General features: G+C 37.9%; 1 protein-coding gene across 1 annotated transcript in view; it reads left to right on the forward strand.

The window, feature by feature from the left end:
- LOC131055442 (methionine--tRNA ligase, chloroplastic/mitochondrial) overlaps positions 1-25663 on the forward strand; it is a 111673-nt gene that overhangs the window by 59865 nt on the left and 26145 nt on the right. Inside the window, exon 4 of the mRNA XM_057989925.2 lies at positions 8170-8337. Coding sequence (XP_057845908.2) covers positions 8170-8337 — 168 coding nt within the window. The remainder of the gene's footprint in view (positions 1-8169; positions 8338-25663) is intronic.

The raw sequence follows: 25663 nt of genomic DNA on the forward strand, positions 1-25663 counted from the left end.
ACTGGATGTTCCCTCATCTTCGGAGGACTGAGAATCAAGGCTACCCATCATTTGGTAGGTGAATTGGAATCCCTCATGAATCAGTCGCTCAATTTGTTGGTGCAACCACTGGTCAGTGTATCTTCCTAGGGCTGCCATAACTGCCTCAAAATTAGTGATTGGATCCTGCAACCAATTGATGCCTGGTAAAAGATGTCTTACCGCCTCAAATTCCCGGACTTGTAGGCAATTTCTTGAATCTGTTAGTTGATCTAGGACCCGACGGTATTCATAGAGTTGCATTTGCTGCACACTCAGCCTTGAATATTCGCGTCGTTGGACTTCATAGTCATCAGAGCAATTCTTCCAATAATCTTCAACTGATTCCTTTGCTTTGTATCGCCTGCCATAAGCTCTCTTTGCCAGATTTTCGTGATCAAAGCATTTCCTTGGAAAATGCTCTTGTAGGCCGTAGGAGGCTAGTTCTGCAAAGGATTCCTCTGCCTGGGCTAGGTTCTTTAGATGGACATCAAGGTTACCTATAATCATAGGGAAGGCGAATCCAGATTGCTTCTTGTCTCTGAGTAAACTGTTTGCCGGACATGACTGCCTTGCGACTTCTAGGAGAACTATCTCGTCGGTTGGGTATTGCGGAAGTCAGAAAGGAGCACCCTCAAAGCTAGCTATCCGGATGTAGGAGAACCGTGGGAACTCGATGAACCAGGCACCATACCTCTGTACTAGAATAGTAGCTTGCTCTGAGAGCCTAATGTGTAGTCCTTGCATCAGCCTGACCAGGCGCATTGTGAAGGCATCATTGACGTGCTCATAGTGACCAACTGCATAGGCAAGGCTATTCTTTTCTCTTTGAGCTATGTCCTGATAGTGCAGTTGTGGATAACAATCATATACCTTTACTTGATTGGGTCCATTCCCAATCTCACCTTTCATGATTAAACTTGACAGTGGCTGGTTTCTGGCGAACATGTAGACCAAATAGGATGTCATGGTAAAGTATTTCTTTGCCTCAAGTTCGATCAATTGGGTGTGGATCTTGTTGCTTATGATCTAGGCCCAGTCGGACTTGGATTTCCCAGCAAAGACCTGTTCTGTGAAGTAGAACATCCACTCCTCAAAGTAGTTGGATTGGGGGAGTCCCATAATCCTGTTGAGCAATGTGACCATGTCTCCATGCTCATTGTGAAAGTTGCTTCTAGGGGTCTTTTTCCCAATCCTGACGCTTGGAAGTCTTCTCTCCTTGTACCACTCCTCATTTATCAGTGTTCTGCATTGGGCAGGGTTCATATCATACGCCACCTGCGCTTCATCTATGGTTGTTGCTATGGGGTTGTTTGGGAGGGGAATATTAAATGCGTCGCTAATGGCCTCACGAGTGAAGTCAGCAAGGACCATATTCTCGAGGAGCAGCAATCTGGAGTTTGGTTGGTAATGCCAGGCAGCTTCTACTACTAGCTCATAGTTTTGTACTGATGGGGGAAATCCTGCTGCTTGGGCGATTCCACTTTCCATCATCCGCCTATGCCTGCCATAGGCTTTAGGGGAGAAAACTCGGTCCCTGAAATCTTGAATATCAATATGCCTCAGGTCAGTATCACCTACATTTTCCTAGACACTCTGAACTTTTGATTCCCTCAATCCTCCTCTCTGATATTGATACTTAATCTTTTTGACTCTGCGAGGGATATCTGACTTGGACGCTTGTGACGTCTCGGCTGTAGCAGGTGTCTTTGATGATTCTACCGCCGATTTAGGCATTTATCCTGCACAGTCGGATGCGGATTACGAGACAATATAAAGGAAATGAAGCGGGTTAGATAAAGGGATACGCTAGCATACAAAGATTAATTTGAAAACCGAACTTTAAAGAATAGCATGATACTTTTAGCTATAAAGCTTGATTGATTTAGACATGAATATTTATGAAGCTTTTCGACTACGAATTTACTTATTCGGGTGCGGTTTAGATGATTTCTACTGCTAAATTTACACTTAGGCATTTTAGGATCAATTTTTAGAATGGACGAAGTTTAAAAAAATTCCTCTGAAAATGCATTTCTGGTTAATCCCTAGGAATAGACTCTGATTTCAATTGCGTTGCTTGACGTCCTATAAATGGGAAAAGATGCAGTTTAAGATTTAATCGTTTTAATCAACTTTTGCACACACATCTATCCCATTCGGCATATATTTCAAACGATTTCAAGAGGGACAAGGCAAACTTACTTGGCGAAATGAATGGCGTGAATCCGCACAATGTGCCTTGCAAGAATGATTTCCTTTGGATTCGAAAAATGATGCCTCTTATGCCCTGCGTTTTGCGAAGACAAACTCACAATTTGTAAATTTGGAATGGGAGAGTTCTTGTAATTTCAAATTTCAACGGTTAACTCCCTATTCGTGATTTTCATGCCTAAGGCTCGGAGGGAAAAAATGCAGTTTTTAGAAACTTAGAATTAGCAATTCTTTTACCTTAATGATTTTGCCTCTTGCGTAGTAAAAATGAATGGGGGAGTTGCAATACTTTGAAAACTCTATCTTGCGTTTTACCCAATGGCGATTTTCAGAGGATGGGGCTTCTGCAAATTTTCAATCCTTAACATCTACGCCTTATCTGGCGAATTTTAGAGAGTGGGAGGGTTTTGTTAACTCCGGCGAAAATTGCTATCTCCTTGAAATTTCTGCTATCTTACCTTGGTGACTTGGGTTAATGGCAATTTTAACTAAAACGCAGTCTTAAAAGCATTGAGATTTTCCTAGGTCACGATTTTCAGGGTTTTGAGGCATTTTGAAAGCTTTCATTTACTATCGCTTCTCCTCCATTACGCGACTTTACTTGATATTGTAAATTTCGAGTTTTTTGGTGGGGTTTGCAAGCTTTCAAACCCTTATGACTTTATCAAAAAAACGTGATTTTGGGGGGGGGGGGTTATCCAAATTTCGGCATTTGTGGCACTTTGCAAGTTCTTTCCCTTTACCTTTTTGCATTTACTTCCATAATGCGTACTTCGGCGATTTTAAGTGTTTTGAAAACTCATTACTTTTTCGCACTTTACCTTATGAATGCGAACTTCGGCATTTTGTGTGCTTTTGCGAGTTCTAAAATTTTGAACTTTTTATCATTTTTCCTTCAAATCGCGCTTTTCGACGATTGGAGAGCCTTTTCAAACTTTCAACCCTGGCATTTACCCTTCGGATCGCAATTTTCGGCGATTCTAGAGCCTTTTCAAACCTTTTACATTCATCACTTATGACTTAAAATGCGAATTTCGGCGATTTTAGGGTGTTTGAAAACTTTTTTAACTTTTGGGACTTACCCTTTAGATCGCGATTTTCGGCATTTAGAGACATTTTGAAACTTTTAACTTTTACGCACTATTCCTCCAAATGCGAATTTTGGCGATTGGGTTGCTTTTGCCAACTTAGGACTTTTAGTGGCGTTTGCAAACTTTAACGTTCCGCATTATTTCTCCGAAGTGTGATTTTCGGGGTTTTCGAGGGTTTTGCTAAGTTCGGCACTTTGGTGCACTTTTTAAACTTCGCATTTTTACCTTATGATGCCATTTTTGGGGTTTTGACCCACTTTGCAAACTTCGCACTTTTACCTTATGATGCCATTTTCGGGGTTTTGACCCACTTTGCCAATTTCGGCATTTTGGAGCATTTTTCAAATCTTTTAACCTTTCGCAATATTCTCCTCTTTTGCGATTTTTTCCTCTTTCGCGATTTTCAGGCCTTGGAAGGAGTTTGAAAGTTTTAACTTTTTGCATTTTGTCCTTATTACGTGAATTTCGGGGTTTAGGGAGGATTTGAAAACTTTTACTCCCTCTGACAATTACCCTCTGACTGGCGAAAATTGCTATTTTCATCCATTCTGTAAACTTTAAAACCTCATGTAATTTCCTCCTTAGTGCGAATTTCAGGATTTGGAGGAGTTTTGTTAGTTTTTTGACACTTTGCATTCTTTTACCTCTCCTATATCCCCTGGCGAAAATTGACACTTTGGGTCCTCATGCGACCTTCAGACGCTTTATCCCTTTACTTGGCGGATTTCGTCAGTTTCTATCATTCTACGCGCCTATCTCAGGCGATTTTATAAGTTTAAACGATCCCTTGGAATTTCAATGCTCGAAGGCTCAACTCACCCTGCAAATTCACAGGCTTCCGTTCATAACATCATCATCTCATGGACTGATTACGGGCACACTCAAAAAGGACGCGAGACACCCCACGTGGAACTCAACAGGGCGGAGGCAAAAAGACCAAAAAGAGGAGAGGGGACATTGTCGGCGACAGGGAGCGTGTGCAACGCGCAACACTAGGTAACCTAGAAATTTGATAAATCAGTCGGGGGCCCCATTGTTAATATTGAGGAGAGATCGATCTTGGACACCTTGAGGTCAATCTTGGACAGAAAAGTGCACAATATTGATCTCTATTTATCAGGATAACAACAATATATGAGTCCACTAGCAGTTGAGATATAAATGCAATTACAATTTGAAAAATGATAGAAAACCTATCTACCATGGGTACCTATCCTAGACTATCTACCATGGGTATGTATCCTAGTGTTGAGACTTGCAAGTTCAAGACATTCTTAGTGACTTTGTGTAGTAGAATTGTGTGCCTTAAAAGTCCAAGCTTGAAACTTAGTGAATATGTAGGGCCATTTTTTAGTAAAAAATATATTTGGAAAACATACATAATTCTCAACTCTAAAAGGCATTAACACTTTAAAAGATTCACTAAATTTGTACTCATTTTCACTTGCCCATTTGCTTTCAAACTATTTTCATGAGAGTTGCATGCAAATAGATTTGGCATTGGATTTGGAATTGGTGAATTTTCAAGAAACTCTTAGATAGATACGAGTAGGTTTGGTAATTATAGTAGTATAGTTTGAGGAGTTGAGATCAATTGGTTAAAGCATTGGATTCTCATTGTGGAGACCCAAGTTCAAATCCACATAGGGACATCTAATGTGGAATTCTAAGTTGTGACACATGCTATTCCATAATTGGTTTCAAATGTGGATGTAGTTTCTAAATAAAGTGGATTTCAAAGTAATGACTCTTGGTCTTACATAGGTGATTTCTAGTGTGGTGCTCATAAGGAGCTTGTATTAGTCTCTAATAAGTGCTCATAAGAGCTTGTATTGGTCTCACATAGATGCTGGTATGAGTAGAATATTTGTAAACGATACTGAACAGCAAAATTAATTTATAGGCATATATTTGGTTTTTATAATTTTAGTGAAGGTCCTTGTTACTTCAAAGGCCTTAAGTTGGGCTTGATGGAGGGGGTTTTGCCTCTCGATTGCACCCTATATCACAATTTGGAATTTTCAAGGTGTGCTTCCCCTAGACCTTGTGAGGGGTGCTGCTCCTTGATCCTCATATGGGATTGTCGTGCAGCTTTAAAGTCTTGCTCTAGTTTTTTTTTGTTGTTGTAAAACTAGAACTGATTTTATGCTGTGCTGAATGGAAAAGCACAACTTTCTCTCAAGTAATTGAATTCCATTTATACGTTTGTTTTGCCTAGTCATTTCAATTCCAAGTAATGCTACTATGATATATGAAATTTTGATTTGAGATGCAATATATTAAGTTTTTCCTTAAAAATCACCATTTTTCAGTGATTTTTAAGTTTACCAAGTTTTGCTAAATCTTCATTGAGTTTTGGCACTGGATTTGAGTCCAAGTCAAAACTTGGCTTTCAATGTTTTTTGTGAGTTTGAGTCTCAACATTATTTTATGTATGTTTAGAACATAACAATGCCAGAATGAAAATTAAATCAACCCTAACTATGCTGTAACCAAAATATATGTTCATTCCCAGCTACCACTTCAATGCTGTAATATCCCCTGTACTGAAATGACAGAAAACAAGGAATATTTAACTGTCCAAACTGCATGCTATGCTATCCTGAGATTTGCGTGTTATGCTGACAGAGTGTCTCAGAAATTTTCAGTCTGATATGAAGGTTGTCACACATGTATTTCTCATGATTTAACAACTACTAATGAAAATTATTGATTGAATATTTACTAGGAATGTATATACGACTATCTTATGACATATCATATCAGATTCGGTCCACAAACATGAAGTTACAACTAGCTGACATTATGACAAACAATTGACATACAACCTCAGAAAATCATGAATGATGATGCAACCAAATACTCCTTCCTTTCTTATTTTATATGATGCTCAAATAGGACATTACATTGACAGGATTATGATCAAAACACATAGACCTTCAATAATGAACACTTTCAGGTTTTCTGAAGACAAGTGACAGCTATGGACTCATGCATTCACACTGAGATTACAATGAATTAACAATGCCAAAAGGACCTGGAGTTTAGCGCCTTGAAGAAGCAAGCAATATCACGGACTATGGAGCCTCCAATGAGTCAATTCGTCCTCCTTAACAAATTGCCCCTGCCTGCTACTGCTAATGGAGGTCTGATGCATTCATGAATGACAGCTGCAAGTGCTCCAATCTTCTTCTAAAATGATCGCCTTCCCTTCACCAATGTAGCGCTATTCTTATTGAGGAGATTAGATTCCAATAAGGAGAGATATGAGCAAAATCGAAGGTATAACCTGACTGCCACGATTTTGACTCAGACTGAAATATATCACTGATTCTTACACAAAAACACCTCCAAATTGTCTTGGAATGAATCGCCTAATTCCTTCAAAAATATTGCTGACCTCAGGATGAAGATTTAGTGACTTCTTGATGAGATCTGATCCAAATCGTGGGTTATGAGGTGAAATACGAACTTGTCTCAGACCTGCAAATTTACAACAGCAACTCACAAATCTTCTTCAAAATGTCCTTCAATAGAATCGCCTCACTACTTCAAACCAAATCAATGCATTATGGGCCTTCAATCTGAAAATATGATAATAGCATGAACCCGTGCACCATGGAAATATGACAAACTCGATAAGCACCCTTAGGAAGGCTGATCTGTCTCCCTCTCTCAACAGCAACCCCTCGGAAGGTCTTCCGCTCCCTCAGTTATGCTATCTATGGGAGTTTTCGTTCCCAAAGACCAAAGTCTGCAGACACCTCTCGGTTCTACAAAACCCAATCAAAATCCAAATCCAAAACCAAGCTTCCTGGAAGCTTCAACTTGATCTCCTTTAATACTTTTTCACTCCAACATCCAGAAGCTTCTAGAAGTGACTTTATGATATAATATTTAATTAATCACTTTATTAAATTAATTAAATATAAAGTCATCTTTTAATTTTCTTTATTTTATTTGATAACTTTATAAATAATTAATATTATTAATTAAAATAATTAATTAAGCTATCCATGAAAAATAATAATAATTTGGACAACTTAACTAATTAAATTAATTAATCAATTCCTCTCCAAAAAGGGGACATTACAAATGCCATATGGATAAGGCTCTTCCACGACCGAGAGAGCATCCTTCAGAATAATTCATTGAAATGCAGTACTATAACTACAATCTGTACTAATGGCATTTTAGTATAGGAGGAGTTTATCAGTTGCCATGAATTTGTCTTTCATAAACCATAATACAATTCTTTATTGAAGAAATAACATTTTGAGTCCCTTTTCAGATTTCTTATTTGGTGCTCCATAAGAAAAATTGGACATGTAATCCATCCATCCATCCACTAGAATAAGTTGTGCACATCCATAATGGGATTGTGATGTATTAGTATGGTATTGGTTATATGGTAGCAAAAGTTTTTCTTGGGAATATATTGGCAAACCGAAAGGTAAAGATTTTCAATGAATTGGGAAAAAATAAGTTAGGGTTAGGATAATGTCAGAAAAAAAACCCAGAAAGCATTTTTAGTGGAATTTTTTTTTGATTTTCCCAAATAAAATCGCCAAAAAATTGGTTTGACTGATAAAACAAAAAAAATCATGACTAAGATACTGACAATTGAGAGCAGTCTATGTAGCACAGTCTGAGAGTTTCATGTGATAGATTTTTTATAAGCTATTTTATTCTTTGCAATTTGATCGTAAATGGATATGGCCAATAATTGTCACAGTCTAGTATCTTTTTTAGGTTTAAACAAATGGGATTTTTAGTTTGAATGTTTCATAAAAGGTACCTTCCATTGTATGGAAGTTCTCAAAGTAAATTCTCTTATTTATTGCAGGATGAAAATGAGTTGCTAGAAGAAAAATGCTGTCCTATTCATAGGAAACCGTGTGAGAAACGGAAGGAGGATAATTATTTTTTCTCTCTCTCAAAGTACCAAAAGCCACTGGAAGAATTGTTGACTGCAAATCCACATTTTGTTCAGCCAGCATATCGCTTACATGAGGTTGTTTATTGAGCATTTTTGTATTCAATACTTTGTAAGATGTTTGGGTACATATATTCAATATAGTTCTACTAGTAATAATGGGGTTTTCATTTTCCTTGTCACTGCTTCAATCCTCGCATCCTCGCTTAAATGAAACATTGTTTAAGGGCTCTGCTTGTAAGAGGTAATTGTTAGTTGTCATTAAGATGGGGGAGAAAATAAACTTCTTAAGTAGGAAATGTTTTTTGCACTGGAAGTTCATATTAGTAGCTATCTTTCTAAATTCTAACATGTCATGTTTCAATAATCAATCTTAGTTTGTCTCTTTATTGACTTCAAATTATGCAGCCTCCACATATATTGTGGGAGAAGTTTGGTGGCCTAAACTACCAAATTCTAGAAGCGAGCAATTAGAATTTTGAGTCAATTATGTAGTAATATGGGATGTGAGCAGAATTGGAGTATTTTTAGCATAATGACTCAATAAGATTCATGATAGATTATCTAGAAAACAGATGAATTTTGTGTTTATACACTATATGCTTTTTCTCCACAGATCAGTTTATCAAAATCACGGATTAATGGGTAATAATCATGATTTAAAATTTGTGCCATTTTTAGTTGAAAAGTCATGAAATCCTTGATTTTTTAAAAGATTGGGAAAATCAAGATTAATTGAAACCCCCCCCCAAAAAAGAATTGACTAAAATATTGGCTAATGAAAAAAACATACTGAAGTTTTTTATATCTTTGAGTAAAATATTATTTTCTGAAATTATGAAATTTAAATTTTCAGAAACTCCAACTTTTCCAAATTCCATAAGTTTTAGACTCTTTCCAATTCATTGTCAATCATGAATACAAAACATGACCAAAAAATGTTGGAAAGGGAAACCAAATGCCAATTCTGGTGAAGAGGTTGATGTAACATCAAATTCGATGATTGAACATTGTTTGGTAACTGGTTAATGAGCACTTGACTTGGGCACAAGGGAAGAGAGATGTTTGGAAAGTGGGTGGACACTAATGTTTTTGATTAAGGAACAAACAGGTTTTGAATGGACCCGAAACCCTTTAACAAATCATAATTACAAAAAGCTGCTTAAAGATATAAACATATTAGAAGACAACAGGCAAAAGACAGCAAAAGACCAACACAAAACTAGGCACCACAAAAAACGACAGCAAAAAGGAAAGACTAGTTCAGATTTTTAAGGGCCTTAGCCGCCTCAACTTCCAATTGTCATGTTGAGGGTAATCTTCTTCAATTCCAGTATTTCTTGATTTGGGGATTTCTTCTTCAGATTGTCCTAGTTCTCTTGGAGGGCTTGGAATTATCATCCTGCTTCTTCTCTATGGTTTTTACATCAATCGTGGTCCCTTCTTGATGGAGGCTTTCTAGCTTTCCAACCATTGTATTGATACTTTCAGTAGAATTTTTAACAATTTTGTGGCTATAAGTCACCAAGGAGATGAGATTTTCATTGACTTTCTGAAATTTACTTTCCAATTGTTTGACTTTGCCATCATACTCTCTTTTCATTTTCTCTTCCAAGTTCGTGATTCTACTGTCATAGTCTTTCTTGAGATCATTCACTGTGCTCATAGTTTTCTGCATGGAATCAACAATTGATTTCCTCTATTCAACACTCCATTATTTTGCACCTGGTTATCTTGTTTACTAGTCACTGCACAGAGTTTTACATTAATTTTCTTGATTTCATGGAAGACCCACTTGAACAATTTGAAATTGTCCACAACAAAGTCTCGGGCAATGGCCAAGACATCATCAGGGTTTCCTTTGTCTGTGCCAAAAAGTGGGGAGTTGACATTGAGGTCATTAGGGAAGGATGTCTATCATTCCTCTTTAAGATATGTTCCGACTTATTTGGCATCTAATTATGGAAACGCAAAGAATCCGAGTCAGAAATGGAAACATGGGACACTCTGCTTCTTTTAGCGATGGAATCCAACTCAGAGTCGGTATCTTCCAGCTCAGTATTCCAGTCATCCTCATCAGAAGGGGGGCTAATAGATTCTTCATCATCAGTTTGAGAGAAAGGGACATGCATTGTGGTGGACAGAGAAGGTTGAGTCTTAACATACTCATGAATAAAAAGCAACAGACCCCTGTGAAGAACACGGTTTTTCTTATTCTTCCTATGGTCTTTGATGTTGGCATTGATAGATGAGAGCAAAAAGAAAGGAAAAGATATCTTCACCTTATGCCTAAAGTGATTTAACAAGACGAAATGGTGCCCATAAGCCCTAGTATATGTACCATCTAGGGCAATATACTTCATGAGAACAAAAAGCACAGAGCGCTAGATAGTTTTGATTTTACTTGTGTCATAGTTGCTCTTGTCCACTTTGGCCAATCTCTTCCTGGGGAAATTTCTTAACCGCAACATCTGACATTTTGTTGTCTCTATAAAACTTTGCCCCTTCCATGGATAAGCCGGTAACCTCTACGATTAATTTTTCATCAATCTCAATGATTCAGCCACCTAACTGAATCTTCCCATCCTTCAAATCCTTAGCAAATTTTTTGGTGACACTAGCGTCAGCTCCATGAAGCCTTTCAATGAAAGGGGTGAGGCCTCCGCGATCCAAAATTCACCAAATGGTTTTATCCTTTTCACCTCTTCACAATCCAGAGGTTCCACCCTTCTCCTCTCGCCTCCCATGATCACAAAAATGGCAGAAATGTGCTGCAAGAGAAAACCCCAGAAGAAGCTAGAAGCCACCCAAAAAGCGTGTGAGAATTTGGGGAGGAATAATAAATCACTACTTTGCTTAATAATAGCTCGAACCATCATATTGGATAGTGATATCAACAATCATTAAAAAGGGCTGGCTTGTCTATAGCTTGGGACAAGTCATATGATAGCAAGACCTTTACATCAGCCAAAATACTATCCCCGAGGCTCCAAAACTTTTCATAATTGCTTCTAACTCCCATATTGGCAGAATGATTGGCTAGACCATTCACTTTGCGGTAGGCATGGGAAATTTCAATTTTTTGAAAAGACCTTATAATTTCCATGGATTTCTCAATCCAAATTTTAATAGTCCATGAAGGTTTTTGCTGACCTTTTAGGCATTGAATAATATTACTAGAGTCCCCTCCAAGCCAAACTAACCTGGCGTGGATACTCTTAGCCAACTTCAATCCATGGTAGGCCGCAACAACTTCAACAAGATGGTTTGTTTGAGATCCCAAGGGTAGTGCCACCACTGAAATAAGCCTTCCATTATCATCTCTTATCACTCGCCTACACCCAGTCGGCTCCGGATTTCCTTTGGCCGCCTCATCAAAATTAACTTTCACCCATCCAACAGGGGGAAGGATCCAATGAGCATTATCCCTCAAACATTTAACCAGTCTGGGAGTAACAAGCATATCCATTTTAATATTCCAATTGATGGCAACCTCAAAATCATAGGAAGAGAAAAAGGAATTCTCCTTCAAATAATTAGCTCTAGCAAAATGAAAGTTTTCTATAATAGAACTGCATATTTTGTTAAAAACAACCTCCGGAGGTGAAGCAGAGTTCGTAAAGACTCTATTGTTACATTCTTTCCATAATCCCCACACTGGATGGGGAAAGGAAAGGTACTACAACATTTGCAAAACTTTATTAGATGTTGGAGCTTTCCATTGAGAATGGAACTCCACTGAAGATGAAGGAGAAGTCCACATCAAATTCCATGTCTGAAGTAAATAACTCCAACCTCATGGGCGAAATCACAGTGCAATTTCAAATGAGAGTTAGATTTTGCCTCCATCATACAAAGATAACATCTATTAGTTAGGTAGAAACCTCTCTTACACAGATTGTCAGTGGTCAAAATCTTATTCTGAAGCATAATCTAGAAGAAAATATTGATCTTTGGGATGAGGAACTTGTTGCAAACACCAGCCCAAGGGGACTGGGAGAAAGGGCCTCAAATCGGAGGGCCAAGGCCGAAGCCACCAAAAAATCCCTTGAAGAAGTATATTTCCAGACCAACTAATCCTCGAGCAGATTTGGCATATACAAATTCAAAGAGATTTGTAAAGGCTGCAGCTCGGAGCTTATTTCTGAAAGACTAACCCATTTGTCTTAATCAATGTAGTTAGCAACCCTACTACCAAATCTAGTTTTGCAAGCTACCATATACTTACTGAATGATGAATGATTGTAGAGCGGTTCGTGGCCAATCCAGCTATCCTCCTAGAACTTAATTCCCCTGCCAAATCGCAATTTCCAGCAAAGTCTAGAGCTAACAATGTTCTTAGCTTGAACAACATTATTCCATAGAGTAGATCGTGAAGGAATCTCATGAGACTCAAGTAATCCCTGGATTGAGTCAATATGATGTAGATATCTTCTTTTCCAAGTGGCATTCTACTCACCTTTCGAATTGAAGATTCTCCAAATTTGTTTTGCAAGGAGAGCGTTGTTAAAGTTCGTAATATTCCTCAGACCAAGACCCCCCCCCATTTTTTGGGTTTATAGACAGATTCCCAGGCAACAAGAGGCAATCTCTTTTTTTGTTCCACTCCAGACCAAAGAAACATCTTTTAGATTCTTTCAATAGCATCAACAAATTTAGCTGGGATTTTAAACAAACTTAGAGCATAAACTGGAAGATTTTGGAGATGAAATGTCCCCTTGATTTTTTTTCGATTTTTAGCACAACATTCAACACCCGTTAGCATTAGCAAAATAACATCTCAACCACTTATGCAGTGGGAGGAAAACTTGAACAATTGAAATACTACATGATGGCGGTTGGACCAGCCACTGCCACTTGTTCAGTGGGAGAACTACAAATTTATTAAAGCTTGAATAACAAAAACTTGGCGGTATAACCAGCCACTTCCACTTGTACAGTGGGAATACAAAGTACTGAAATTAAACAATAGACTTGGCGGTATAACCAGCCACTTCCACTTTTCAGTGGGTGATACAAGGAAACTGAAATTAGCTTGAAAACAATAGACTTGGCGGTATAACCGGCCTTCCACTTGCATAGTGGGAAAAGTTAGCTTCCAGAAAATGAGTACAAAATATTGTTTAGTACTACTAAACAAATTATTACATACGCCAACTATGCAAAGAAGATAAAACTAAAATCAGAAATGCAATGACCAAGTTACTAGCCCAAAAATCAGCAAATCAAACTAGGGCAAACAACAACAACTCAATTTGGAATAAGAATTCAGCCACTCCACCAAAAACCACCAAAGTATGAGCAAATGGGTGCCAAGAGCATACACAACTTTTGAATCCATACCCACAAAATTCAAATGAAATCTTTAATCAGAATGAGCAGAAATGTAGATCAGTTGTAGGGTTTTTTCACCAATTTATCACACCAAACTCCTTGAAATCCATTGGTAATCTCTGAATGAGATCACTCTATCAGCTAGGAGTTATCTTTCAAACTCGAAATTGAAGATGAGGTAGGAGGGCATGCAACCCCGAAGCGAAGTGTCTGAAAGCAATTCAACAACACTTCGTTATCAAATTCTAGCATAACCAAATGAAGGAGAGAAGGGTCTTATTTATAGACTTGAGCCCCATAAATTTGAATTCACATTTCCCTCCAAAGTGGATGCCTCATTAGGGAAATAAAATATAACTTAAATCTTTTGCTTCTTTTTATTTTTTCCCAAAGTTGGACGCCAAATATGAATTTCCATTCAATAAAATATTTCCTTATTCTCTAAGTCTAGCTTGGATGCCCAAAAACACCTTTTTTTGACTTTACAAAAAAATATATTAAATATCGCCCAAGTAAAGTCATATGAAAATAATTTTAAATAAATAACCAAAGTTATTTATTTACCAAAAATAGATTCCAAGAATCTTGGAGAGATCACTGCTGAACACGACTATTGAGATTAGAACCCAAGTGTTACTCTGCTGCACAACTATACTGCTAAAAATAACACCTACTAAAAATAGCACTTGCTAAAAATAGCAACTCCAATCTCCATTTGAGCATATTCTGAGCATCCGTAATGACTTACTAAAAATAGTAAGTTCGGTAATCATTCCGAAGAATCTGCATGTCAAACCATGCTAGAGCTCTCAAAAAACCCAAAAAAACCCTGTAAAGAAAACAGCCGTCACCCTGTCGCAATTTACTAAAAATAGTAAATTCAGAATTCTTCTCTGATTGGAATGCATGTTATGTTAATTTTGTGGATCAAAATTAAAATTTATCTTCTTCTATGTATTATCTATCACTGAATTGTTGTATAAATCTGATTGTCTTCTTTTATGTTGCAGGAGAGGAGGAGCATTTCTATTTCAATGTCCATTCTCACACATTTCATTTGGTATATGTAGTGGGCTGGGTACGGTCAAGCGATGCCTTGACCGACCATGTCTTTTGGACACGGCCGATCAAGACATCACTTGATCGTGCCCCCTCACGATAATAAATGTTTGAATGAGAGACTTCATTTATCTCTCATTCAATCATTTATCTTACCGAGGCTATCATGCATTAACACTCCCTCTTAGCTAGGTAAGATAAATGTAAAAGGCATTGGGAGCAATATTCATAAATCGTATGATGCTTATCTTGGGACCATAGTTTCAAGATGTAAATTGCCTTTGTCGGTGATTCTATTCACAAACTCTTGAGTGGATTGCCTTTGTCGGCGATTCTATTCACAAACTCTTGAGTGGATTGCCTCTGTCGGCGATTCTGTCCATAAGCTCTTGTGTGGATTGCATCAGTCGGCGATTCTATCCACAAGCTCTTGTGTGGATTGCCTCAGTCGGCGATTCTATCCATGAGATCTCACGTGGATTGCCTCAGTCGGCGATTCTATCCATGAGCTCTTATGTGGATTGCCTCAGTCGGCAATTCTATCCATGAGCTCTTGTGTGGATTGCCTCAGTTGGTGATTCTATCCACAAGCTCTTACGTGGATTGCCTTAGTCGGTGATTCTATCCACAAGCTCTTATGTGGATTGCCTCAGTCGACGATTCTATCCATGAGCTCTTACGTGGATTGCCTCAGTCGGCGATTCTATCCATGAGCTCTTGTGTGAATTGCCTTTGTCGGCGATTCTATCCACAGGCTTTTACGTGGATTGCCTCAGTCGGTGATTCTATCCACAATCTTGAGTTATTGTAAGATTGCCACCTTCCAATAACCTAAAAAATTCAAGTGGAAATCATTTGGAAGTCGTCACTTCCTTATGATTTACACAAGGCCCATAAAATAATTATTAGTATTAATAATAATAATCAATATTTTCAATTTTTACCTCAGAAGTGCTCAATCTTGATTAGTAAGCTCCCTCTCAATCACAAGGTATCTTGAGTTTCTTCTAGAGAACATATTTTTCTGAACATACGTTTGAATTTCTGACTTCAACAAGGGACGCTTTTAGTTTAAGTTTGAGAGGACAAGTTCTTGTAATATGGCCATATTTGAGACTTTCAAGGAGATATCAATCTGATCTTAATCGGATCTTCCTTCAGGCGGTTAGGCTTAATAGAAGGAAACCTAGCTCTGATACCATGTTAATTTTGTGGATCAGAATTAAAATTTATCTTCTTCAATGTATTATCTATCACTGAATTGTTGTATAAATCTGAATTGTCTTCTTTTATGTTGCAGGAGAGGAGGAGCATTTTTATTTCAATGTCCATTCTCACACATTTCATTTGGTATATGTAGTGGGCTGGGTACGGTCAAGCGATGCCTTGACCGGCCATGTCTTTTGGACATGGCCGATCAAGACATCACTTGATCGTGCCCCCTCACGATAATAAACGTTTGAATGAGAGACTTCATTTATCTCTCATTCAATCATTTATCTTACCGAGGCTATCATGCATTAACATGTTATACCATCCTGAAGCTCATGAAAAACCTAGAAAGAATCTAGAGAGAAAACAACCGTCGCAATTTACTAAAAATAGTAGATTCAGAAATCTTCTTTGATTGGAATGCATGTTGTACCATCCTGAAGCTCATGAAAAACCTAGAAAGAATCCATAGAGCAAATTGTAAAAACTCCTGCAAACACCCCTTTAAAATCCTTTCTGAAGACAGAAACCCTAATTTAGTCTCTGGTTAGCCTACGAGTTTCCAAAATAGGCTAAGACTCCATCCATCAGTCTAGAATTGAGAACGGGACATTACAAGAGAAGCCTTAAAAGTTGAACTTTACTTGCCTAGCTCAAAAGGGCCCCCTTCCATCCCGCCAATTCTTTATGTAATTTATCAATCAATGACATCCAAAAGGATTCAAACACTTTGGCACAAAGCCGAAGTCCTAAGTAAATGGCAGGTAGCTTACCAATAGAGCACCCCAGGATATTAGAAATTTTCTTTTGCCTTGACTCAGGGGTATTAATAAAGTATAGAGAACTTTTGGAATAATTTATACATTGGCTAGAGGCACTAACATAATCCACCAGAATGCTTTTTAGAGAACGAGATTCACCAACTGAAGCATCCTCCATTACAATTGTATTGTTCACGAACTGTTAATGAGAACAAATGAGCACATCAGAGGAAGGTTCTAGGCCTTTCAACCCTCCAGAGCAAATCTTTTTGAGCATGTATCTCCCGAAGGTTTCCATTGCAAGGGTGAAAAGAATAGGTGATAAGCGATCTCCCTGCCTAAGGCCTCTGGAAACCTCAAAAATATGTGAAGAAGATCCATTAATAATCACAGTCAATCTGGAAGTAGAAGTGAGTTGCCATACCAAGTCAAGAAATTTGTTGTTGAAACCAAAAGCCTTCAGGACCTTGATAAGAAAGTTCCAATCCAAATGATCATAAGCTTTGGATATATCTAGCTTAAGCATGAAAGCTTGACGATTGGAGGTCTCAAGAGAATGAATATTCTCATGAACAGTTATAATGGAATCCAAAATTTGACGTTCCAGAACAAATCCATTCTGTTGATCAACAATGAAGTTAGGAAGCACATTAAGTAGTCTCGAAGCTAAAACCTTCGAGAAAAGTCGATTTCAACTCCTTGAGAATCCTTCTAGAGCCAAAAAATTCCTTGACCGCATTACCCATTCTCTGCCACAATCTCCCAAAAAATCTAAAAGAAAAACATCAGAAATCTATCAAGACCTAGGGCCTTATTTCCTTCAAATGAAAACACAACCTTTTTGATTTCTTGTAGGCATGGTATAGGTACAAGACATCCTTTGCATTCTTCATCCGCCAATCTTGGAATAGACTCAAGAAATTCCTTTTGCTTTTTTTCATCCAGAGAATCCTCAGCTGATAAAAGAATAGAGAAAAATTGGACTTCTTCTTGAATCTCCTCTTCCTTATCAAATACTATCCCATTTATCTGAATCTTTGAAATTCGGTTAGCAGCCCTATGTTTGAGAGTAAACGTATAGAAGAACTGAGTATTCCTATCCGTGGATGCGAACCATATAGATCTAGATCTCTGTGTCTAGAAATCTTCTTCTTTGGATATAATGTCATGGTATTGAGTAAGAACTTCATTTTCCTTCACCATATAATCCCCCCTATAACCATCCCTTTGAATTTTATCTTGAATGTCATTCAGCTCTAATTGAATATTGGCCTTGGATTGAAAGATATTACCAAAAATTTCTTTATTCCATTTTTCGGATATTAGATTTGACTTTTCCAAGTTTTTTAGCTAAGCGGAACATGGCAGTACTATTCACTTTAGTGCTCCACCATTCCAAGATTTTGGCAAAAATCTGTGGATGTTGGGTCCACATTTTTTCAAAATGAAAAGGCAGATTTTTCTTACCCGAGATAGGATCCACTTGGAAACAAAGAGGGTAATGATCCAATCCAACTTTTGAAAGAGCATTCAAAGAACAAACATAAGGAAAAAACCATCCATTGGAGATAAGGGCTCGATCAAGTCTCACCTGAATGAAGTCATTATCAACATGTCTATTCGTCCAAGTGAAAGAGGCCCCTCTTAAATCCATATATTGAAGACATTGATTGTTTATAAAATCCAAAAGATCCTGCTTACTATCAGCTTGAATTTGAGACCTGCCAAATTTCTCCATATCTTGAAGAGGAGTATTAAAATCCCCTATAATAATCCAATTGTCCTCCTGAAACTGAGACCTGAAATTAGCAAGATTAATCCAAAATTTCCTTCTGGCAGTTTTATTATTAAGTGCATAGATATTGGACGAGATCCAACTAAAGTCATCCCTAATATGTTTAAATCTTACCGCAATGTGATTAGCATCTTTCCAGATACTAATTCCAGAGACAATTTTCATTGCAAAAGATAGCACAACCCCCATAGGCTCCATCCGAACTATTACAATGAATTCCACAATTCTTGAAGAATTTCATTCTCAAAACTCGATCTCTCTGCATTTTTATTTCCTGAATAACCATAATATCAGGCGTATGATCCCTTAAAAAATTAGACAGAATGTCTTGCTTGTGCAGGCTATTTAACCCCCTTATGTTCCAAGACATTATCTTCATTGCTTTAGAGGGGTGTTACTCAAACATATCTCAGGGATAGTTCTTTGAATCCCATCAGCTATACTCTGGAGACTGTCTTGTTCCTTGTGGCATTTTGATGATTTGCACCCAAAACTTTTGGTGTTTCCGCAATCCGCTCTTGATCTGTTTCTAGTGGAGACACTTGAAGTTGATGTTTTCTTGCTTCCCTCTCTTCTCTCCACGTGGATAAATGGAGGATCATCCTCCACTGTAGAATCCTCCTAGCATCTATTCTCTTTGCCAATATCCTTCAATCCACCTGCACCCATTTTCTTGGATGAGCTCATTCTTTCTTTTTGAATTGGAGACTGCTCATTACAATCAAGTAAGATTGTTGATTCAGCATTCATCATATTCGTTCTTTGATCCCGTAAAGTAGACACCACCACCTAGGGGGAGGAAGATTCAAAATCATCATTAGGTTCTTCCTCCAAATCCTTGGGTCTTGCGGGAGAACACTCTTTTTCCCCCGTACATGTGCCTTTCTCTGCATCCACACTATTGTTACCTCTGGCCAAGAATCTGATCCTCTCTTTTTCTCTAATAGAGATTGTCCATTCAAGTTCCCCTCAGGAAAAGGAAGATCTTCCAAGATCTGCTCTCCTAGAGCGTGGTCCCCTTCTTTCTCCTTTTTTTCTCTCAACCAAATGACAAGAAGATGACAACACAATGATAAAAATTCCTTATGTTTCCAAAGTGGGCGCCCATACCTAAAAAGGGGCCTTTCTAAAACATTTGCTCTTAACTTTATTAACTAGGGATCCAAATAGTCTTTTATTGAATAAATTAAAAATAACGATAAAGTTAAACCTTTAAGTTAACTTTATTAATAAAAACATTGTTATTTAATTTAAATGTGGTGAATTGTAACAAATATAAAAATAAAAATATTAACTACTTCCACTGACACACCTAAAAGTAGTAACATTGACAACTAGCTCAATCAGTGCCCAAAGCTAACTTACTAAAAGTAGTAAGTATTGGAGAACTCAACTAGAACCATTATAGAAAAGTACGTTATGCACATCTAAATCAGTGGAACTCAAGTAAATGCCTATCATTTCCAAATAACATGATCAAATTATCATCACGAGTTCCCTAACCCTAATTCATTAGCTTTCGGGAACCTGCTGAATAGGCTAACTGTCCACCATATTGCTTGATTAGGAAGGGAACATTACAATCTCAACTCTAGATGTTACAAAATCTACTTATTCTCCCATGTTGCATCCTCTACTAGCAAGTTCTTCCATTTGACCAAGTTTTCCTTAAGGACTCTCTTCCGAAGAGTATGCTCTTTGTAGTCTATGATGGCCTTTGGAATCAAAATCAATTTCCCCTCATCCAATGGTGGCAACTGTGATGAGGGAACCACATTATTCCCAAGTGCTCTCTTGAGTCTAGAGTCTAGACACATGGATCACATTATGCACTCTACTACTAGCTGGTAATGTGAGCTCATAGGCAACCTCTCCAACGATCCTAGAAACTTTGAAAGGATAGTAGAAATTGGGCTTAAGCTTCTTTGCTCCACTCTTGTATGGTTGAATCCTCAAAATTGCTGAATCCTCAAAATTGCACTCTATCCGAAGCTGATCAACATATAACTTTTCCTGATTTTGTGCTTGCTGCAGGTTCTCATTGAAAGATTTCATGATATCTTGGCTCTCTAGTAACAAATCTCGTGCCTTAGGCACTCTGCGATCCCCGAAAAGAAAATCCATGGAGTTGGGTGCCTCATACCCATACAGTGTCATGAATGCTGACATCCTGATGAACATGTGATAGGTAGTATTGTAGCAATACTCACCACATTGTAACCATTTAATCCAAGCTCTCTGCTGTCCTAAAACATAGTTTTTGAGATACCCTTCCACCAATTTGTTCACTGTTTTAGTCTGTCCATCTGTCTGTGGGTGGTAGCTCATGCTAGGAGTGAGCTCAATTCCACGCAAGAGGCTTAGAAACTTGCTGTCCCTATCACTCACTATGCTCTTGGACATCCCATGTAATCTGAAAATTTTGTGAAGAATAAATCAGCTACTTGTGCTGTAGTATATCTTGCTGAAATAGCAAAGAAATGTGCAAATTTGGTCAATCTGTCAACCACAACGTATATGCAATCCTTTCTTAGAACCTCAGGTAACCCAATGATGAAGTCTATGGAGATACATTCCCATTTTTTATTAGGAAGTAGGATAGGTGTGCTCATTTTTATTCTACAGGCAAGTGTGACACTCTCTAGCATACTTAAGGAATTCATTTTTAAGTCCTTTCCAAGTGAATCTCTCCTGAATTTGCTTATAAGTCTTGAAGAAACCTGGGTGACTAATCATAAGTGCGTCATGAAATGTCCTCATTATCTTCACCTTAAGCTATGAAGTAGGCCCCAAATAGATCCTCTCCTTATAAATGATCAACTCATTAATCACAGAGTACTTGTCATCATGGATAGTGCCTTCTATGATTCTTGTTGCCCAAGAATCCTTAGCATACTTTGCTGAAATCAACGCTCTCCAATCAGCAGTAATCTTAACCAGTAAACATAAGTGAGGTGTAATATCCCCTTCCTTGTGATGTTGCATTCAGTGGTCCATTGGCCTATTCGGGAGACCCGTAGGCTATGTGGAAAGGTGAATTAAGGGTTTCCATGTTCTTTGGAGTTCCGACCAAGCTTGTCAAGGGTGGAATGTGAACTTACTATTTTTAGTACGTTAGGGTTTGGCCGTCGAGATGGTGCAGAGTTGCTAAGTTCGCCAATCTCTTTCTCTAGTTGCAAAGATCGCGATTTTCGGAGCATTATTTCATGACTTACTATTTTTAGTAAGTGACAATTTGGGGCATTCTAGTTTTGGCAGTCCTGGACTTGGTCCTGATCCAGCATAGTTCAGTGATCTTCATTGCTCAGCCTCATCCGGATTTTGTTGATAATCAGTACTGGAGCTATAAGCGATTTAATTAAATATTATTCCTTATCCTAAGGTTATTATTTAATTATTTTAGTATTGATTAATGCTATGGGAAATTGTGCAAAATATGATATTTTTCCTAAGTCATGCCTGGGTGAATTATTTGAAGATTAAAAGGAGACTTTATTTTTTATACTTTAAAGTTTTATTATGCCAAAATCATGGTCGTCTCTCCTTGGCACGATTTTTGACTTGGGAAGTGGGCGCCATTTTTGGGTCCACCACATAAAATGAAATGCAGTTTGAATGAGGAGAATTTGGAGGCAATTTAATTTGAATTCTAGACTTGAAAAGCTATATAAACAGGTGTTTGGCTCCTCATTTGTTTATCTAGAGAAAATATATTGTTAAGCTGTCGGAATGACTCCAGACTTCTTTGAGGGTGAATACCTCCTAGATCTTTCCTTCTGGTTTCAAGTGTGAGACATCACTCCTAGCTGTGGTTTGAAGTTGTGAGCTATTTGGTGATTTTAGGTGTGTTGGTGAAGAGTTGTGTGCTGTTGCATTTTTTTGGTGTTGCTGGTTTGTGTTGGCTGGAAGTGTATTTTGCTCGTAGCTATCTACATGTTGAGTGCATCATTCTGGGTGAGGGCTCGTTGGAAGTGTATCGGGGAGACAATAATTCCCCTACATTGGTGTGGCATTTGGAGAACTCTCCAATTTACAGTTGCAAATCAAAATATTCAGCCAAAACACCATTTCTAGAATTGCCTTGGGTTGCGTGCATTGCAGTTGTTGCTCTCCAGTCGCAGTTTCAAGGTATTGATTTGATTGTTTATGTTATACGCTTCATTTGCATTTGGTTTGGCATGATTCCATTTAGTTTTGAGAGAGTTACAAGCATTTTAGTGGTTTTTGGGATGGCTGGTTCTGCGTTTCATTGTCTCTGATTTCATAACAGCAAGTAGTTTTAGTGGTGGAAATGTGTTATTGAATTCTTGAGATATGTACTTCATTCTATCTTCTCTCACATCTCTATCTTTGTAAGGATTGCTTCAGTAGTACTGACCAATTCATTCTATGCTGCATTTCCCGCTGAACAAGTGGAAGAGGATGGCTTAGCCGCCTGTATGTTTTGTAATTCAGCTTTGTCCTCCCATTGAGCAAGTGGTTGAGTGATATTGTCCTCCCGCTGAAATATGCAGTTGAGTGATAGTTTTAAGTAAAAGTCCTCGCGCTGCATAAGCGGTACAGTGATTTGGTTCTGTTATGCTCTTGTTACCTTGGTTGGTTTACCGCCAAGTTCTTGTTCTTCATCCTATTGAAAAGTGGAAGGGGCTGGCTTGCCGTCTAGTCTTGTATTTGCATTGTAATTTCCACGGATTAGTGAGCTAACGAACCCCTTATCACCGTATGCTCTCAGCTTCCCACATTGGGCTCTTGGTGATCAGAAAGTGGAAGGGTTACTTTTAGTAGTATTGAGATTATATTTCCCTAACTTTAACGGGTGCATTGTAATATTTGTTGTGCTCAAAAACCAAAAAAAAAAAGAGGGAATATTACATGAGGTCTCCTAGAAAGTGCATTAGCGGCTACATTCTTTTTCCTCTTGATATGTACAATGTCAAAATCATATGCCTGTAGTTTTACTAACCCACTTATGTTGCCTATCATTAAGACCCTTTTGGTTAATGAAGTACTCGGTGCTATTGTGGTCTACTTCGATAATAAATTTACCCCCTACTAGGTATGGTCTAAATTTGGCCAAGGCATGCATGATGGGCAACATTTCCTTATCATAGATAGAGTAAATTCTCTCCACACTTCTTAGTTTCCTGCTCTCAAATGCTATGGGGTGCTTCTCCTTCCTCAAAACAGCTCTGATCCCCTCTCCTAAAGCATCACACCAACTCAGAAGGTTTGGAGAAATCTAGTATTGCCAACACAAGACATGTAGACATCAACTGTTTGAAGTGCTCAAAACACTTTTGTGTTGAATTGGACCACTCAAAAGCTCCCTTCTATGTCAAGTCTATAAGTGGAGTTGCATCCTATGAGAAATCCTTGACAAAACCCCTGTAGAAACTGCACAGATTGAATAATTCCTTAAGCTGACTGAGATTCGTAGGAGTAGGCTACTCAACAATAGCTTTGATCTTTTTAGTATAAACATTGACAACTTGTGGTTGGACCCTAGGTGGAAAGATAGGCATAAGAGGCCTAGAAGCTATTGTTCTTGTTCGCTGATTTGCATTCCCACTGTGAACTGAGTTCTCTCCTTGACCCTTATTGCCTCCAATATTTGTATTATTTGCATTGTTTGCGCCAATATTCACTCCCAATTGTCAAGCCATTAATTATATAGAAAGTCTCAAGCATTGAAATCAAGCATTGATTTCTGGACGACTTTTCGGGATGCAACCAAATTTTGATAGCTGAGGAGGACAAGTTGAAGACCACCTTTGTGGTGGAGGACAAAGTCTATGCGTACAACCAGATGCCGTTCGGGTTGTGCAATGCTCCTGCGACCTTCCAGAGGATAGTCCTTCACATCTTCGATAAGATGTCTGTGGGAAATTTTAAAGCTTTTTTGGATGACTGGTCGATTTTCAGTAGCAAAGACGCTCACTTGGTGGCGCTAAGAGAGTGGGTGCCCAAACAGAAAAGGGGCCTTTCTAAAATATTTGCTCTTTAACTTTATTAATTGGGCATCCAAATAGTCCTTTATCAAATAAATTGAAAATAACAATAAAGTTAAGTTTTTAATTTAACTTTATTATTTAATAGCTTATCATTAGTTGATTTATATGCACTAGGCTGTAATGAATATCGAAATAACAATACTAATTGCTTCCACTGACAGATCTAAAATAGTAACACTAACAACTGGCTTAGTTGGTGTCCAAAACTAACTAACTAAAAATAGTAATTATTGGAGAACTCAACCAAAACCACTCTAGAAAAGGACATTACACATCTAAATCATCGAGGCGCAAATAAGCACTTTTCATTGCCAAATTGCTGGATCAAATTGTCATCATGAGTTCCCTAACCCTAATTCATTAGCCCACGGGAACCTGCTGAATAGGCGAACGGTCCACCGCAATGCTTGATTAGGAAGGGGACATTACAATTTAACTTTTAAAACACCTGGTTTGCCCATATAGTTTTATTATTTGATAGAGTTTTGTTTGACTTGACCTACCAAGTTTATAAATTTATTTGATCTAGGATGGGTTGGAACTGTAATCATCTTATGGTATCACGAAGGTAGCACAAATCAAGTTTCATCTTCATTACTAGTTTGTTAATCATCTCCAAACTACATTGGCTAAGCTAGAGCCTAGATTCATCATATCCACTTTTGCACAACTCTAACAGTGTTTGCTCTATTCAACACACTTGTTTAATAATATCTGCAGAAAACAATATAATGGAGAATACAGAATAGTAAAAGTGAGCGTTTTTTTCCTTGTAAATGCAAAGCCACCCCTTCACCTTTTTCAATATATTTACCATAGCTATTTATTGAATAGCTGGGCAGTTAGTTATTTTGGTTTATACATTCAATCTCTCGAATCTTTGTACATAACTTGTAGGTTCTTCTAAATGCATTACTCTGGCATGCTGTTCTAGTATTCTTCCATTCTGTTTATCAAGAGACTTTGATTATTATTGTCATTGTTTCTCTCTTTCAAAGAAGCCCTTTCTGATCATAACACATGAGAAGCGATTTTAGTGTATTGTTTTCCAATTCACCAGTATCAGAGTTGTCTAGTCTTTCATCGTAATCCTTATCAGCATGTGTATCACACAAGGCTATACTATAGGAAGTTTGAAGTCAACAATCCTTTGTCTTACCTTCCTAGTCATTTCCTCTGACCCCAATAGAGGGCAAAAAAATCAACACCAAAGATGCTGGATTCATCATAGT

The sequence above is a fragment of the Cryptomeria japonica genome, chromosome 10 (assembly GCF_030272615.1).
Source record: "Cryptomeria japonica chromosome 10, Sugi_1.0, whole genome shotgun sequence".
NCBI lineage: Eukaryota > Viridiplantae > Streptophyta > Pinopsida > Cupressales > Cupressaceae > Cryptomeria > Cryptomeria japonica.